This window comes from Orycteropus afer, unplaced genomic scaffold (assembly GCF_000298275.1).
Source record: "Orycteropus afer afer isolate SDZICR_OR568_19922 unplaced genomic scaffold, OryAfe1.0 scaffold00133, whole genome shotgun sequence".
NCBI classification, from domain to species: Eukaryota; Metazoa; Chordata; class Mammalia; order Tubulidentata; family Orycteropodidae; genus Orycteropus; species Orycteropus afer.
The window spans coordinates 4,913,286-4,930,235 of record NW_006921720.1 but is presented as its reverse complement, the minus strand read 5'-3'; the positions used below and the strand labels follow the sequence as shown (position 1 = coordinate 4,930,235).

The following is a 16,950-nucleotide window of genomic DNA, read 5'->3' as shown; positions in this document are numbered from 1 at the left end:
GCTCGGGACCATAGTCACAGGGGACATCAAGCTCAATTGGCATAACATACTACACAAAACATTGTTCCACCTCCTACTTTGGCAAGTAGTGACTGAGATCGTAAAAGCTTGCAAGCTGCCATCTAGATGCAACTATGGCTTTCTTCTTGTCTAGAGCAAAGAAGAATGAAAAAACCCAAAAATTTATGGAAACAATTAGTCCAAGCAACTGGTACACCATATGATCTGCAGCCTATATGACTATGAGACCAGAAGAACTAGATGGTGCCCATCTACTACTGTCAACCACTTGGAAGGGGATCTATGTAGGAGTTCCTGGATAGAGAGGGAGAACAACGTGGAACAAAACTCAAAATCATTTGGAGAAAAAAAAAACAAAGGGGGACCAGTTTTGTTGGTCTGATAGAGCCTGGTGGAACCACTGAGACTATGGTCCCTAGCTGCCCCTCAGTTCTGGAATTGAACCTATGCCTGTGGCTTCCAACCAAACAATAGACAGGCATATGAGTTGTACATTTACCTGAGGTAGATACACTCCTTGGAGAGAACAATCAGGGGAGAAAGAAGGGCTGCTTATGCACAGAGAGACAGCTCAGGGAGCAGGAGTGCATGGAGGGATGGACACAGGGAAGAGTATCGGGAGGACATATGAGGGGAGATGTTGCATTGTGGTAAATTGTGGTCAATGTCATGAGACTAAGTGTATGTGAACTGCTATATGGAAAGTGAATTTGCTCTATAAATTTTCACCCAAATCACAATAAAAAAAAGAAAAAGAAAAAAGATTACAGCCTAGAAAAGCCTATGGGGCAGTTCTAAGTTCCATTTTGTCACATGGAGTCACTATGAGTCAAAAATTGGCCTATGAATGATAAATCAGAGCAAAGTAGACCAGAAAATTATATTTCAATTCATCCTAGTAATGTCCAATAACCAACATATTCTTCTCATAAGTTCTGGTCAACCTAATTCTCGCAATAGCCAAAACACTCACCTTATTCTTTGCTTTCATGTTGGCAACTCATTCCGTGCTGACACAATTCCCATGATTAGAATAACCATTCCATTCCATCCACCCACTCATGCCCTACTAATCCATCTAGCAGTCTTAGGTGATTCCTCCAGTCCACATCCTCTGAATCTATCCATTCATACATAGTTAAAAACCAAAAATAAAACAGAACAATAACAAAAACTCAGCATGTATTATGTTCCAGGCACTGTGCTTAAATGAAGGATACAGGTAAGAATGATTCTGTCCTCAGGAACTTATGCTATTCTGTGGATGGGTCTCCAGTGAAAAAAATTATGAAAGAGATGTGCAGAGCGCAAATATCAACACTGAACTGGGAAATCTGAGAAAATGTATTAAATGAGGCATCACTTGAGCTAATTTGAAAGGATAGGTAAAATTTAGTTTGATTAAAAAGGAAATTTCTGACAGAGGAAAAAGTACCACGGGGTCACCAAGTTTTGCAGCAACAGTGACACCCTCAGAATTGTAGTTCCGTAAGGCTGTGACAGTACGTGTGCCGGACCAGTGAAAGCAAATAGTGAAAAGCACCCAGATTATGACATTTAAACTTTACATTGAAAGCAAGGAGTTCCGATAAAAGGACCTGATCAGATGAATTTTAAAATGATTTTTTTGACAACAGGGTAGAGTTCAGATTGGCAAAGGACAGAGTGGTGTCAGGGAAATTAATCAGATGGTGATGCAAGTACCCAGGTAAGTAGTGAATAAGGTATTGGCAACAGAATTAGAAAACAAAGGAGAAATTCAAAGGAATCCAAGAAGATTGAATCTGTAGGGCTTGAGAATGGATTAAATGGGGAGTTGCAATGGTGATGCCAACAACAAAGGTAGAAAACACAGAGAAAACATTTTGTTTAGGTGGAAAAATCAGGTAACCTATGTTGTAGCACAATACATCTGAAGTGCTTATAGGGCACGTGAAGGTTCCTGGGTGGAGCAAGCACTTTGTGCTCAACTACTAACCAAAAGGTTGGGTTCAAACCCACCCAGCACCATAGTGAAAGAAAGACCTGGTGATCTGCTTCTGTAAAGTTTACAGCCAAGAAAATCCTATGAAGTAATTTTACTTTGCAATACATGGGATTGCCAAGAATTGGAATTGATTGCATGGTAATGTTTGTTTGTTTTTTAATAGCATATCTAGGTAGTGATATGTATTAGGTAATTAGGTATATAAATCCATATTTTGGCAGAAAATTGTAATATAGTAATATAGATTTGGGATACATCAACATTCAAGTATGGTGGAAGACATGAGTGTGTTTGAGATCCACCCAGAACTGCACATAAAACGGCAGAAGTAGAAGGAAACAAGAAGAACCTATGGGAAGGCCAGCATTTTAAAGCCAAGAGAAGATTGAACAGGGGCATCTGGACAAGTAGAAGCCAATTAAGGAGGAGAGAGAATTAGAGAAGGGCAAGAGAGAGGTTCATAAAAGTACCTCGGCTTTTATAATTACCACTCATTTTGGCACATAAATATGCACTGTTTTGGAAGGCATTCTCTTTAGCCTTTTCCCAAAGTACATATATCTTTTTTAGAATTTACACTACCTCACCAGTAAACTATGTTCTTCGTGTAGCCTGTGACTGTGCTTTTTCTTGCACATGGACCTCCTAGCATCTTTAACTATGCTGCATATTATGGAAAGCAGAGGTGAACCCCTTGACTGATTATTAACCATAGTTCCTCTCAACTGGCATTTGGAGCTCCAAATTCTGTGGGATCCTTTTCTAATGCTTGTGTCTACAACAAGATTCAGATTATAACATTTTTTCAGACTAGTATCAAGTTTTTACTTTAGGTTGCAACACATTATGTGGCTAGATTCACCTAGATTACATGGACATCTGTAAACTGAAGCACCCAAACTAAATGTAAGAAAACTTGACAGTATTTTATTTTTCCAAGCTACATTGTAATAAAAATTGTCATGATGATCAATAAGAATTTCACTATTGAGTCTCTTTATTAATTTTTGCTCTAACCAAAAATTTAATATCCAAAATAAGTGAGTTAGTTCATTTCACCATCCTTTTATTTCAAATACCACGGTGTGAAACATCTATTTTTTTCCTCAGGGGGGAAAAAAAAAGCAGGTTAGGAAAGAAGACTTAAACTCCATTATATTACAATACATAGCTAAAGTATATAAATAAGTCTGCAAAGCTGTGTGACATATAAAAGGAAAAGCCATTTGGTTACTTTGTTTTCATCTCTTTCCACCAATAAATAAGTAATCTTTCTGACCTAGATAGAACTTCAATATTTGGATATATACTGTCTTGTATTTAAAGACCTTGGTGGTGCAGCAGGTAAGCACTCAGCTGCTAACCAGGTCAGCCATTCGAACCCACCAGCCACTCTGCCAGAGAAAGATGTGGCAGTCGGCTTCCATAAAGATTTATTATAGTCTTGGAAAACACTACAGGGCAGTTCTACTCTGTCCTACAGCGTTGCTTTGAGTCCAAACCAACTCCATGGCAAGGAGTTTGGGTTTTTTGGTTATATTTACAGAAATATGATATATTGATTTATATATTTCTTAAATACTTCATATACTATCTGCCTAATTTTTCAAAGATGTAAACCACACAATTTGAAAATAAAACTGGTAGCCACCCTAGTAAACAGTCACTGCATTTGTTAAGATCTATGTTCAAAATGACAAGAACAATAACATAGCATGCAATCAATGCTTATGTACCAATAACTTACAAGTTTAACATAACAATGTTCTTGAAATTAATGCTGTTCAAATATCAATCAATGGTGCTTTGAGTATAGAAATGTAAGGAGGGAACTAATGAAATGGACTACATAAAGCCTAGTAAATGCAGCTAAATGCCATCAGTAAGTACTACTATCCTACTTTTCAGTTATGAATATTCATATTATATATGAGAATCCATTAAAAGAAGCTAAACAGTGTAAGATATTTATATGATGGTACAGATCCTTAGTTGGTTTTCAATTCATATACCTTCTCTATATAAATATAGTAGCATCATCCAGACATTAATTATTACCCGGTATAACGAAAAAGAATACAAATACGTATGCATCTGTATTTATATATATTCATGTATATAAACAATACATAAATACTACTAACTAACTAACTCACTGTCATTGAGTCAATTTCGACTCACAGCAACCCCTCCTTGGGTTTGCAAGGCGGTATCACTACGGAAGTAAATTGCCCAACCTTCCTTCTCAGAAGTGGCTGGTGGGTTTGAACTGCCACCCTTCTGGTTAGCAGTCAAATGCCTAAGGCACTATGCCACCAGAGCTCCCCCACATAAATCACTAGTAAGGTATTATCTTTTATATTACATGAAGATATCTGGTTCATTTCACTTCTTTAAAATAGCTAATGTTCTAATTAAGTGCATTATTTACTTACAAATTGAATTACTCTCTCTAATATTACCTTATTTTACTATGCAAAAATGTAAAATTCAGAAGAATTACTAAAATATTATATCCTAAAATCTATTTAAATGAATTCTCACACATTAGAGATGTCTTCTCTAAACTCCACGCTGCTCTTCTGCAAGGTCCCAAGGAGAATTTTCTTAAAAACAGTCCTGTACATGTAGTTGCAATTCACAGCTACTGTAATTTGAAAAAGGGGTGGGAAAAAGATGAGGCAATTTGCTTCTGTCAAGACTTACAGCCTTGGAAACCCTATGGGGGCAGTTCTACTCTGTCCTGTAGGGTCACTATGAGTTAGAATTGACTTGATAGCAATGTGTTTGGTTTTGTGGTTCAGTGGTTAAAGCGCTCAGCTGGTGATCCAAAAAGTCTGCAGTTTAAACAAAGCAGCTGCTTCATTGGAGAAAGATGGGCAGTCTGCTTCCATAAAGATTTACAGCTTTGGAAACCCCATGGGGCAGCTCTACTCTATTCTATAGGATCGTCATGAATCGGAATCAACTAGACAGCAATGGGATTTTGGTTTAGTCATCTGAAAAATGTTCTGAAATTTCAAATTCAACTTTGCCATAAGAGGGAAACTTCTACTGAGTCTCTATAAAAGAAAATTCTCAGCAAAAGCATTTCCATTTACCAAACAATGATTTTCAAGATTCTCTGTCTACAACTTGCCTGTATTACCCATTAAGATACATCTTATGACTGTTAATTGCTTGAGTATCTTGTTTTAAATTAAATAATTTGAGGTAGAGGAAGCAAGACTTAAAAAGAAGACAACCATATAATTTATCCTCAGGATTAAAATGCAAAGCTGAGAGAAAAGGGCACTAGTCATAATTAGAGCAAGATAATAGGCATAGGTCTGGACAAACAAACTTGTGAAGTCACCTGTTTTAATAACACTATTTGGTCTTTAAATAAACTTTTATGTAAATAGATGTTTTCACAAAATAGCAATAGAGGTTGGAAAATCCAGTTAATTCTGCAGTATATGTGCCTTCTGTCATCCAGAAAATAACTGATCTAGATTAAAATACATGTATATAAATCAGATGTCAGAGTAAGGGAATATACATACAGAATACGTAACACATCCAGTAAAGAAACTTAAAAAAAAGTTTTAAACACACAGAACCTATGACATCACCCAATTGTAAACTGACATGAAAGAGAAAGTACTATATCAGCCCTTATCCAGCTAACTCTGAAAATGAATAATTCATTAAATCCTATGACACTACATTCATAAGCCTGTTTCTCCAATTTCTTTCTAGCAAAGGATGAGGTAATCAACCTAAAGATAGTTTTTCTTCTTATTTTGAAACAGGGTTGCCTTTTAGCTATTTCAAATTTTATCATTTTGCTCACTTTTCTTTTTGTACTAAAAACAGTTAAAATCCATTGCTATTGAGTCAATTCAAACTCACTATGACCTATAGGACAGGGTAGAACAATCCCACAGGGTTTCCAGGGCTATAATTTTTATGGAAGCAGACTGCCACATCTTTCTCCAGTGGAGCAGCTGTTAAATTCCAACCACCCTACCTTTAGATTAGCAGCTGGGTACTTAACCATTCAGCCACTAGGGTTCTTCCTAATAAATTACAGGGTATTTAATGAGAAAGAAGAAAGGTAAATATAGCTTCAGACTCAGACCTAGATTCCTATTTTTCCTTATAAACCATTGCCAGCAGAAGGCAAATACTTAACACTGGTAGCTTCAGCCCTGGCCATCATGTCTTGCTAGCATGACAGGATGGGTGGCTCCTTGTATGAGTTCTCTTTTCCAGAGGACTCTCAGTAGCTGTTATACCACAGAAAAAAAAGAAAATCTTCAAGTTTTTCTATGGTTTTAAATAGTGCAAATAATAATAGCACCTTTCTCTGGTACAGCAACTTGCAGTTAAAAGGTGTGTCTGCTTTCTTGTTAAGGCCTCAAAAGCTAAACGGGTAGGCATTAAAAATTTATACTTTACACATGAAGAAACTGAGGCTCAAGTGAGCTAGGTAATGTATTGGTGTTCACAGCTTTAGAAAGTGATAACACTAAGACCAGAATCTAGTCCACAGCTCTGTCCAGCAATCTTATGCTGATCTTGCTTTCTGACCATGACAGTTTTTAAATGGTAGGAATGAAGTCAGCACAGGCCTATAAGTAGACTGTCCCTTTATTCAACTCAAACATCCCTGTGCCTGGCCCACTTCTAACACCTGAAACAATATTCTTATTGTTGAATTTAATATCACATGATACCTTGTTAGAAATAGCCTACCTAATAAATGAAATTCAGAACAATAGTTGGGAGAACAGACAACCTCACAGTGGAAAAGAATGGTGGGAAAATGCTAATATAGTAGGGGATAGTGTGAAAAAAAAGCACCAGAAGGTCAGAAGAGCCCCAGGTACATACAGAGTTAGGTCTTAGGCCAGAACTGGAGAAGGTAGACAGGAGGGCTTGGGAAAGGGTGAAAATTGCCACCAGCCAGGTCAAAGTTCTTCTCTTGTTCTTTTAGAGTTTTGTTCTCTGGATATCCAAGATCAAAGGTCATGAGCAAAAGGCCAGGAAGGGGCCTAGCTCATTCTAGGGAATTCACAAAACTTAGAAAACTAGCAGAAAACTGGCAGTGTGAAATTCTTATCAGGAAGTGAGCATGGGGCAGAATAAAATACATAAGTATCCTGCCCAACGTCTGATGCATAGTAACAAAAAAAAAAAAAAAAAAACCTCACTGCCATCAAGTCAGACTCAACTCATAGTGACCCCTCCTTGGGTTTCTGAGGCGGTATACCTATAGAAGTAGATTGCCCAACCTTCCTTCTAAGGAGTGGCTGGTGGGTTTGAACTGCCAGCCTTCTGGTTAGCAGTCAAATGCCTTAGGTGTTATGCCCCCAGAGCACCCACAGATGCATAGTAGGGACTCAGTAAATATTAATCTCTAATCAGGTATGTCTACGAAGTGGGGAGTATACCCAAGACTATATATAGATAGGGCTGGCAGCTAATGGTTCTATAAGTATATTTGTATGATCTGTAAGAATTCCCAAGTGTACAGTAGAGCTGACAAAGGAGAAGGCTGTAGTCACTTGTTGGTCACAGCCAGCTACCCAGAGGGTCTGAGGAGTTGAACCAGTGGGCTCAGGACCACAGTCACAGGGGACATCAAGCTCAACTGGCGTAACATACCACATAAAACATTGTTCCACCTCCTACTTTGGTGAGTAGCGACTGGGATCTTAAAAGCTTGCAAGCAGCCATTGAGATGCAATGATGGGCCTATCCTCATCCAGAGCAAAGAATAATGAAAAAACCCAAAGAAGCAAGGAAACAATTAGTCCAAGTGACTGGAACACCATGCGATCCACAGCCTATACGACTATGAGATCAGAAAAACTAGATGGTGCCTGGCTACCACTGTCAACCACTCAGAGGAGGATCTATGTAAGAGATCCTGGATAGAGAGGAAGAACAAATCATTTGGGAAAAAAGGGGGAACCAGGTTTGCTGGTCTGATAGAGCCTGGTGGATCCACTGAGACTATGGCCCCTAACTGCCCCTCAGGTCTGGAATTGAACCCATGCCTGTGGCTTCCAGCAAAACAAAAGACAGGCAGATGAGTTGAACACTTACCTCAGGTAGATACACTCCTTGGAGAGAACAATCATGGGAGAAAGAAGGGTTGTTTATGCACAGGTAGATAGCTCAGGGGGCAGGAGTGCATGGAGAGATGGACACAGGGAAGAGGTAACTATCGGGAGGAAGTGGGAGGGGAGCTGTTGCATTGGTGTAAATTGTAGTCAATGTCATGAGACAAAGTGTATGTGAACTGCTGTATGGAAAGTGAATTTGCTCTGTAAATTTTCATCCAAATCACAATAAAAAAAAAAAAAAAAACATTGTTCCACATCCAACTTTGGCAAGTAGTGACTGGGATCTTAAAAGGTTGCAAGCAGCCATCTAGATCCAATGATGATCTCCTTATCCAAAGCAAAAAAAAATGAAGAAAACCAAAGACACATGAAAACAATTAGTCCAAGTGACTGTACACCATGTGATCCTTAGCCTATATGACTATGAGAGCAGAAGAACTAGATGGTCCCCAGCTACCGCTGTCAACTAGCCAGAGGGGGATCTATGTAGGATGTCCTGGATAGAGTGGGAGAACAATATAGAACAAAACTAAAAATCATTAAAAAAAATAAAGGGGGTGGGGGAACCAGGTTTGCTGGTCTGATAGAGCCAGGTGACACCCCTAGGACAATGGCCTCTAGCTGCCCTCCAGGTCTGGAATTGAACCCACTCTTGTGGCTTCCAGCCAAACAAAACACAGGCATATGAACTGAACATTTATATTAGGTATATACACTCCTTGGAAAGATCAATCATGGGAGAATAGAAGGCCTGTGTATTCACAGGGAGATAGCTGGGGGCGGGGACAGGGGGGCAAAAGTGCATGGGACAGAAGGACAAAGGGAAGAGGTAACTATGGGGAGGAAATGGGAAGAGAGCTGTTGTATTGTGGGAAATTGCAGTCAATGTCATGAGACAAAGTGTGTGTCAACTACTGCATGGAAAATGACTTTGCTCTGTAAACTTTCACCCAAATCACAATAAAATTTTAAAATAAATAAATAAACGTTAATCTCCTCACCCAATTGTTGTTGTTGGTGGTGGTAGGTGCTGTCAAGTTGGCTGTGACTTATAACAACCCTACATAAAGAATGAAACACTGACCATCCCATGCCGTCCTCACAATCTTTGCTGGGCTTGAGCCACAGCCACTGTGTCAATCCATCTTGTTGTGGGTCTTCCCCTTCTTCACTAACCCTCTACTTTACCAAGCATGATTTCCTTCTCCATGTTATTTTCAATAGCCTCATAGGTACGTGAAAGCTGGACAATGAATAAGGAAGACCACAGAAGAACTGATGTATTTGAATTGTGGTGTTGGTGAAGAATAATAAAAATACCACAGACTGCCAGAAGAACGAACAAATCTGTCTTGGAAGAAGTACAGTTGGAATGTTCTTTAGAAGCAAGAATAGACAGACTTCATCTCATGTACTTTGGTCATGTTGTCAGAAGGGACCAGTCCTTACCCAACAGATGAGGGAAACAAACCAGAAAAACCACAGCTTGGTGTACTTTTTAAATGACTTAAAAGAACACTAAAGATCTGGAGTCAATGTAGATGGGTTCTATTACTCTGTGCTATGTCTCAGATAGATTTGCCTGAACCCTCAGAGCCAACTTTTACTCATTCACAAAATATCCAACCTATATAGGATCACTGTAAGTGGGAATCAATTTGATGGCAGTGGGTTTATATCACAACATCAAATGAAAAAATTGTTTACTAATATAAAATAGTATATAAATAGAATGTAGCATAATAGTACAGAAAATCCATCCATCCATCTGCTCATTACAAGTGTGCAAGAATAATAATGTTACCTCAGGAATTCATATTTAATACCTTTCCAGGAGGAAAGCTGTTGTCAGATGGATCTTGGCTCAAGGCAAAGAATACCAGAAAGAGGTTTACTTGTGTTTTATTGACTATGCAAAGGCATTTGATTGTGTGGATCATGACAAATTATGGATAACATTGAGAAGAATGGGAATCCCTGAGCACTTGATTGTACTCATGAGGAATCTGTACCTTGACCAGGAGGCTGTCGTTCGAACAGAACAAGGGGACACTACATGGTTTAAAATCAAGAAGGGAGTGCGTCAGGGTTGTATTCTTTCTCCACACTTATTCAATCTATATGCTGAGCAAATAATCCGAGAAGCTGGACTATATGAAGAAAAACGCGGTATCAGGATTGGGGGAAGAATCATTAACAACCTGAGATATGCAGACGATACAACTTTGCTTGCTGAAAGTGAGGATGACTTAAGGCACCTACTGATGAAGGTTGAAGAATACAGTCTGCAGTATGGATTACATCTCAACATAAAGAAAACAAAAATCCTCACAACTGGACCAATGAGCAGCATCACAATCAATGGAGAGAAGATTGAGGTTGTCAAGGAATTCACATTGCTTGGTTCTACAATCGATGCCAACGGAAGCAGTAGTCAGGACATTAGACGACGTGTAGCATTGGGAAAGTCAACTGCGAAGGAACTGTTTCAAGTGCTGAGGAGCAAGGATATCTCCTTGAGGACTAAGGTGCGCCTGACACAAGCCATGATATTTCCAATCACCTTGTATGCATGTGAGAGTTGGACAATGAATAGGGAAGACCGAAGAAGAGTTGATGCTTTTGAGTTGTGGTGCTGGCGAAGAATGCTGAAAGTACCATGGACTGCTAAAAGAACTAACAGATCTGTCCTGGAGGAAGTGCAGCCAGAATGCTCCTTGGAAGCGAGAATGGCCAGACTTCGTCTCACCTATTTTGGTCATGTTGTAAGAAGGGACCATTCCCTGGAGAAGGATGTCATGCTTGGTAGGGTGGAGGGTCGACGAAAGAGGGGGAGGCCTTCAACGAGATGGATTGATACAGTGGCTGCGATGATGGGCTCGAGTATAGCAGGGATTGTGGGGCTGGTGCGGGATCGGGCAGTGTTTCATTCTGCTGTGCATGGGGTCGCTATGAGTCGGAAACGACTCGACAGCACTTAACAACAACAACAACAACCTTTCCAGGAAGCTCACTGCACAAGTTTAATCACTCCCCATGTAACTAGTTAAGCAAACAGCACCTCCAAGGTGTGGTATTTTTATTATTCAAGTAATGCTAGCACATATAGTCCATACTGGTTTCTATATTCTACTTCTGACTTAGTATTTTCTTAAAGGGAAGCTCTGGTAGTGTAGTGCCCGAGGCACATGACTGTTAACCAGAAAGCTGGCAGTTTAAACCCACCAGCCACTCCTCAGAAGGAAGATGGGGCAATCTACTTCTGTAGTGATACCTCCTCGGAAACCCAAGGAGGGGTGGCTATGAGTTGGGTCCGACTCGACGGCACATAACAACAACAACAACAACAACAACAACATTTACTTAAAGCAGAGTTGCCTTCTTTACTTCTGGTTAACTTTTTCATACAAGTTAAAAGAAAGTCAAGGCAGATTGACAAAAGTGTAAACTAATCATTTAATGTCTTCCTCTCCATTCTCTTTAATAACTCTTCACATAGCTCATTTTTCAGGCTTCTTTTTTCCCTATTTCCTGTATGGGACTGAAAAAACTGGGTCTGCACATTAATTTAGATAGTATTTTGATAAAAGTGGAAAACTCCAGTAGAGTTCAGGGTTAGCTTGCCCCAAGTTTGATCCTATTCATCTCTTGGTCTTCTCTACATTATACAGCGTCTTGAAATAGACAGATATCTGCTCATGTTTTAATCCTTCTTTCTCATCACTACTTGCTTTTTTTCTTTTCCTTCTCATTCATTCCTGCCCAATCAATGTAACAGAATATTCTAGGGTGTAAGTCATGAAAATCTTTGTAAATCCCAAAGAAAATATAAAACTTATATACATGGGTACTCTATCTTAATTCTTTCCAATTTCCTTAATCTACTTTTCCTTATTTTCCAAGTTATTAACTGTGGTCTCTCATATTTAGATTTCTGGACACAACATAGGCCATAATGCTATTCTTGACTGGAGAGAGAAAAAAGAGAAGGGAAAACTGAAGTTACAAGAATCTTCTTACTACTTCTCTTTGCTGTCACTTCTTCAACTGGGGAAGTGGCCATTATGGATGATTGAAAAGTGCTAAGAAGAGAGTAAAAAGTACAGTCAATACTCTTCATAAATCAATCAACACTAGGAGTTGCAGGATTCAGAGTAAAAATGGAAGCTCATACAATTCCAATAAAATTTCTTGCCCACATTCACACAGTAAGTGGTACAACTAGAACTAGAATGCAGAAATGCTTGGCTCCAAAGTTAATGGTATTTGCACTGTACCATGATGCTTTTTATTATCTTCAAACTGGAGACAATTCCCTTTCCCTCAAGCTACAGGCAGCTCTATTAGTAAGTATGTGTAACGCTCTAGGCATTCCTATAATCAGCAGCTGATGTTCTGAATCAGCCTAACCTCTTGCCAAACTACTTCTCTGACAATGAGGAAACACCAGAAATTCATTTAAGGAAAAAAGCATTGAAATGGAGCTTCCTCTTGGTACAAAGGCAATGTAACATATAGGAAGATACTTGGACTTAAAATAAAAGGTCTTGGTGTGAATCCTGATTGAGCTGTGCTATGTGAACCACCTTAGACAATTACTGGAACTGTGAATGTAAGGTAAGTCTTTGAGGGTTATGTTACCTGACCTACCTTCTGCACAGGCTGTTGTAAGACTCAAACGAGATATCATACATACATATATACATATGTATATATGTATAAATATAGGAGCTCTGGTGGCTTAGTGCCTAATGCATTTGACTGCTAACTGGAAGGATGGTGGTTCAAACCCACCAGCCACTCCTCAGAAGAAGGTTGGACAATCTACTTCTGTAGTGATACCGCCTTGGAAACCCAAGGAGGGGTCGCTATGGGTCGGATCCAACTGCATGGCAGTGCATTGGGTTTGCGTATGTATAAATTATTAAAAATATATAAATACATTTTAGCACAGTTCAACTATTTGGAATTAAATTAAATAAGGACTTAGAACTACAGGTGCATATGAGGTAAATGTTCAATAAATGCTAGCTATTTTTATTAAATATTCCAATGTGGTTCTCAATTCCCATCTTCAAATCATTCTTTCAACTCTCTATTTTTTTCTCTTACTATTCTGTAGCTCATTTTTCTATGAAGTTTTTATAAAAAAGGAGTAAGATTTTTTAATCTAATGAGATCTTCTCTGATTAGTTTCCAGATAATGCAGTTTCTAATCCATGTAATATTTTGGCTCATGGTGACTGGTGACAGTTACTTGAAGGAGTATTCATTGAGGAAGTTAGGGTTAGAAAAGCCATGAAAATACACACACATCAAAAACCTTATGGAAATTAATAAACACCTCTTATTTGCATATCATTAAATCAATCATTAAAAATAATTGACAGGAATCAACTCTTTGTACTCACATGGCATTGATATTTAAAAACCAGTGCATTTTGCCAACACAATGAATTGTTTTTTATGATGATTTCTTGACATGAAAGTAGCCTGATTGTATTTTCAACTGACATATATTTCAAGGCATTATCAAAACAAAATTCAAGTTGTGATTTATAGTCAAAGATGATGAAACTATACAAAGCAATTGTTTTGAATATTGCTTTTTCATATTCACCCACCAGTTTTCTGTGATCTACTTATTAATGCCTATTTTTATATATCATAAGGAGAAAGATCATGCATAGTACTTAGTCCAAAGTGATCATTCTGTAGTGATGACAAAAGTGAATTTATCACCTAATTGCTCTTTTACCAGAACTTTAGCTTGATAGGACTTCTTGTGAAAGTAATTTCTCAGATATAAGATACGATGGATCAAGCATTACCACAAAACTTATGTCTGACTTAACATGTATCTCAAAGCCCTATGTAAGAAATCCTGTATTCCAATCTATTTTATCCAAAGTTTAAAAAAGGTCATCACCTATGAGTATGTGTCACTAAATTCTCACATATATGTGTCATCTACATAATCCTTATGGTCCCCATATTTTAAAAAAGTACAGACCCATTCCACTAATTGTGGAAATATAGCATGCCCACATGGCAGCGAAGTAGGATTCTAAAACACTTACCAATCTGCCACTGCACAAAAGGCCCAGGCATTAGCAGAGGAAGCTGATTGATAAAGTTAATGCAGAGGTCTAGGATTATAGAGGGCTGTTGTATAACAGCATCACATACTGCAATATTTTATGAATCCTTGCAATAAATGAACAATATTTGCAAGCAAGTTGAAAGCAGTCATGGGAACACCAGTGGCAAAGATGTTTTAGACATGAGTGATTGGATAGTGCTCCTAATTTTATTTGTCCTCACAAGCCCTTACAGTCTTATAATTGCTGTCCTTAGGTAATTAGGAGGTTTGGGATCCTGGCCTAAAACTCATCCTCTCCCACTTAAAATCCCTCATTCTCCACCATCCCTGAAACAGCCAATGAAGAGTTGTGATGGCCACTACTACTTGCACTGTACCTTCCCCTTCCTATCTGAACTCTATCAAACAGCAGACTGTATTTCCCACCAGCTGCTGGAGGCCTCCATCCACCTGCTGTCTGCAGCAAACACCAAAAGGAACAGCAGCAAACCTGTATATCTTGACCAGCAGAAAGGTGTCTAGGAAAGGTGGCAGAAGCTGCAACCAGTGAGGACAGACAGACTGACAACCAGACAGACAGACAGCAGCACCATCGGACACCATTCATTACTTCCAATCTCAGAAGAGGGGAAGCCTGCAGCACCAGAGACATCATTGTTCCACTAGGGACAGGCAGCAGATAATGAGGGTTCTGCAGTCCTCAAGCCGGCAGGCTTAAAGTATTTGTTTTGGGATGAGAAAGAGCAGGGAATTCAGAAACCTGCTGCTCTTATAGAGTCAGGCCAGGTCTGGCCTTCCGAGTTAATGACCCCTTTCTGAGTCTACAATGAAAGGGCAGAGATGACTAGATATTCACTACTTTCTATAACCCAACATCTCTCTCACTATCCCTCCAGAGCCTCCTCCCCAAGTGGGTGGCAGTGACACTGGTCAGGGACTGATCAGGCTGTGAATGCAGCCTCCTTCCATTCCTCTCCTATGGAGCACTGCTGCACTGTGGGGAAGCGGAACCTTTCTTCAGGAGGCAAGCCTGGGGTAGGGGAAAGGCTCCGCTGGGTGTGCTCTGTGCCAGGTGTCACCTCTGCTCCCTCTCTGCTCTCTCTTTGCTACCAACTAACTCCAGATGCAACAGGTTCCTTTTGGATCACCATGCCCATCTCCTGCCCCTAGATACACCTTCTGGCCTAAGAAGAGGACACCAAGGAATTAGTCCCAGTCAGGGACTCTACATTCCCCTGCCCCAGAGTTGAAAACTTTCCTGAATACATGAAGACCTCCCAGGGGAGGACAGTGTTGAGGTCCCCTTCAGCTCCACTCTACTGGTAATGCTAGGGAGCAAAGAAAGCCTAGCCTCTAAGCAAATACCTTGTAAGCATTTCTATCTGAGGCTAAGGTAAGCAGTGGCACCTGCACCACCAGCAATGAGCCCCATCCCCAGGAAAATGGGGCACCAGACAGATATCCCTTAAATGGCTAATAGGTTCTAAATAAGGAGGTTGGAAATATGCAATCCCCTATATACTGCATCCACCAGGAACCGAGCAGGCCCCAGAGGTCTCTTGGAAGCCAGGAAAGAGGAGCTCCTATTTTATTAAGGCCAGAGTCCCCATCAGCTTCTCCCATTACTAAAAACTTTGCATTGTCAATGGCATTATATATGAGTAAGAATTTGGTTTCACACAGGTATTCTGTGCAGAAAACTGTGCAAGCTGGGGAGGCAGGTTACCAAAGATGGCAACTGCCCCAAAAAAGACCCAACCTTGATCAGTGACATGAATGAGTACCAAAATGAGCACTAAAATAAGCATTTTTATTATATAAATACTGACACCCTTCACTGGGGTACCCCAACCTGCTAAACAACTCCAAGAAGCGAAGAGGACCTGTTCTCAGCATCTCTTCATCCCATCTATCTACCCTTTATTCTATTCATCCCCTGCCCCCTAATCTGCTCCCAGCCTATGGCCTTTATACTTGGGTAGGACCAGCTCTTCTCAGTTCCTGCATATCCCACCACTTGGGTGACCCCTGTCCACCCAGTCTTCCTGTGCACCCCAGTCTCAAGCCATCCTCTCCCAGCACCTTGACACCACGGCTACCGGCTCTGTGACACCCCATCCTTGCTCCTGTCCCCATAACCTACTCCCTGGTCTAGCCCAGCGACCCTGGCCCCGAGGCAGGCGCCTCCGCCCGCACCCAGCATCCTCCCCGCCCCTCCCCCACACTCAACCAGGAAGATTGGGTGAGTGAATGGTGAATGGACCGATGGAAGCACGGAGGCACGGATGGTGCGGCTAGGGATGGCTTACTTGAGCATGGCTTCTTCTTTTTCCTCCTCTTCCTTCTGCCGGTCCATCACTGCCATGATAATGTTCCTCTCCTCCTCGGTCAGGTGGCTCAGGTCCGGCAGCTCTTGCATGGGGGGAGGCACCGTGGGTGGGCGAGGACCTCGGGGCCCCACGGCCGAGGACATTTTCGTGGCCTGCCCGCCCCCTCCTCTTGCTCTCTGCCTCTCACCTTTCGGATTCACGCCCAGCAGCTGCGCCCCTGCTTCCCCCTCACAGCGGAGCCCTCTTGGCGGTGGCAGGAGGAGGAGGAGCAGCGGCGGCGGCAGCAGCAGAGCCGGGGAGAGAGAGAACCCAGTCTTTCATGGTTGTTTGCATCTACCCAGCCCCGATGCTGCCTTTGTTTTGGTTGCCCTGGCGAGGCTCGGGGCCGCTTGG

The 16,950-nt window shown here is 40.6% G+C and overlaps 1 protein-coding gene across 1 annotated transcript in view; it reads right to left on the bottom strand.

Moving 5' to 3' along the window:
- RIMS1 (regulating synaptic membrane exocytosis 1) overlaps window positions 1-16,700 on the bottom strand; it is a 685,283-nt gene extending 668,583 nt beyond the window's left edge. The window contains exon 1 of the mRNA XM_007945190.1: window positions 16,537-16,700. Coding sequence (XP_007943381.1) covers window positions 16,537-16,700 — 164 coding nt within the window. The remainder of the gene's footprint in view (window positions 1-16,536) is intronic.
- Between the last annotated feature and the right edge of the window lie 250 nt (window positions 16,701-16,950).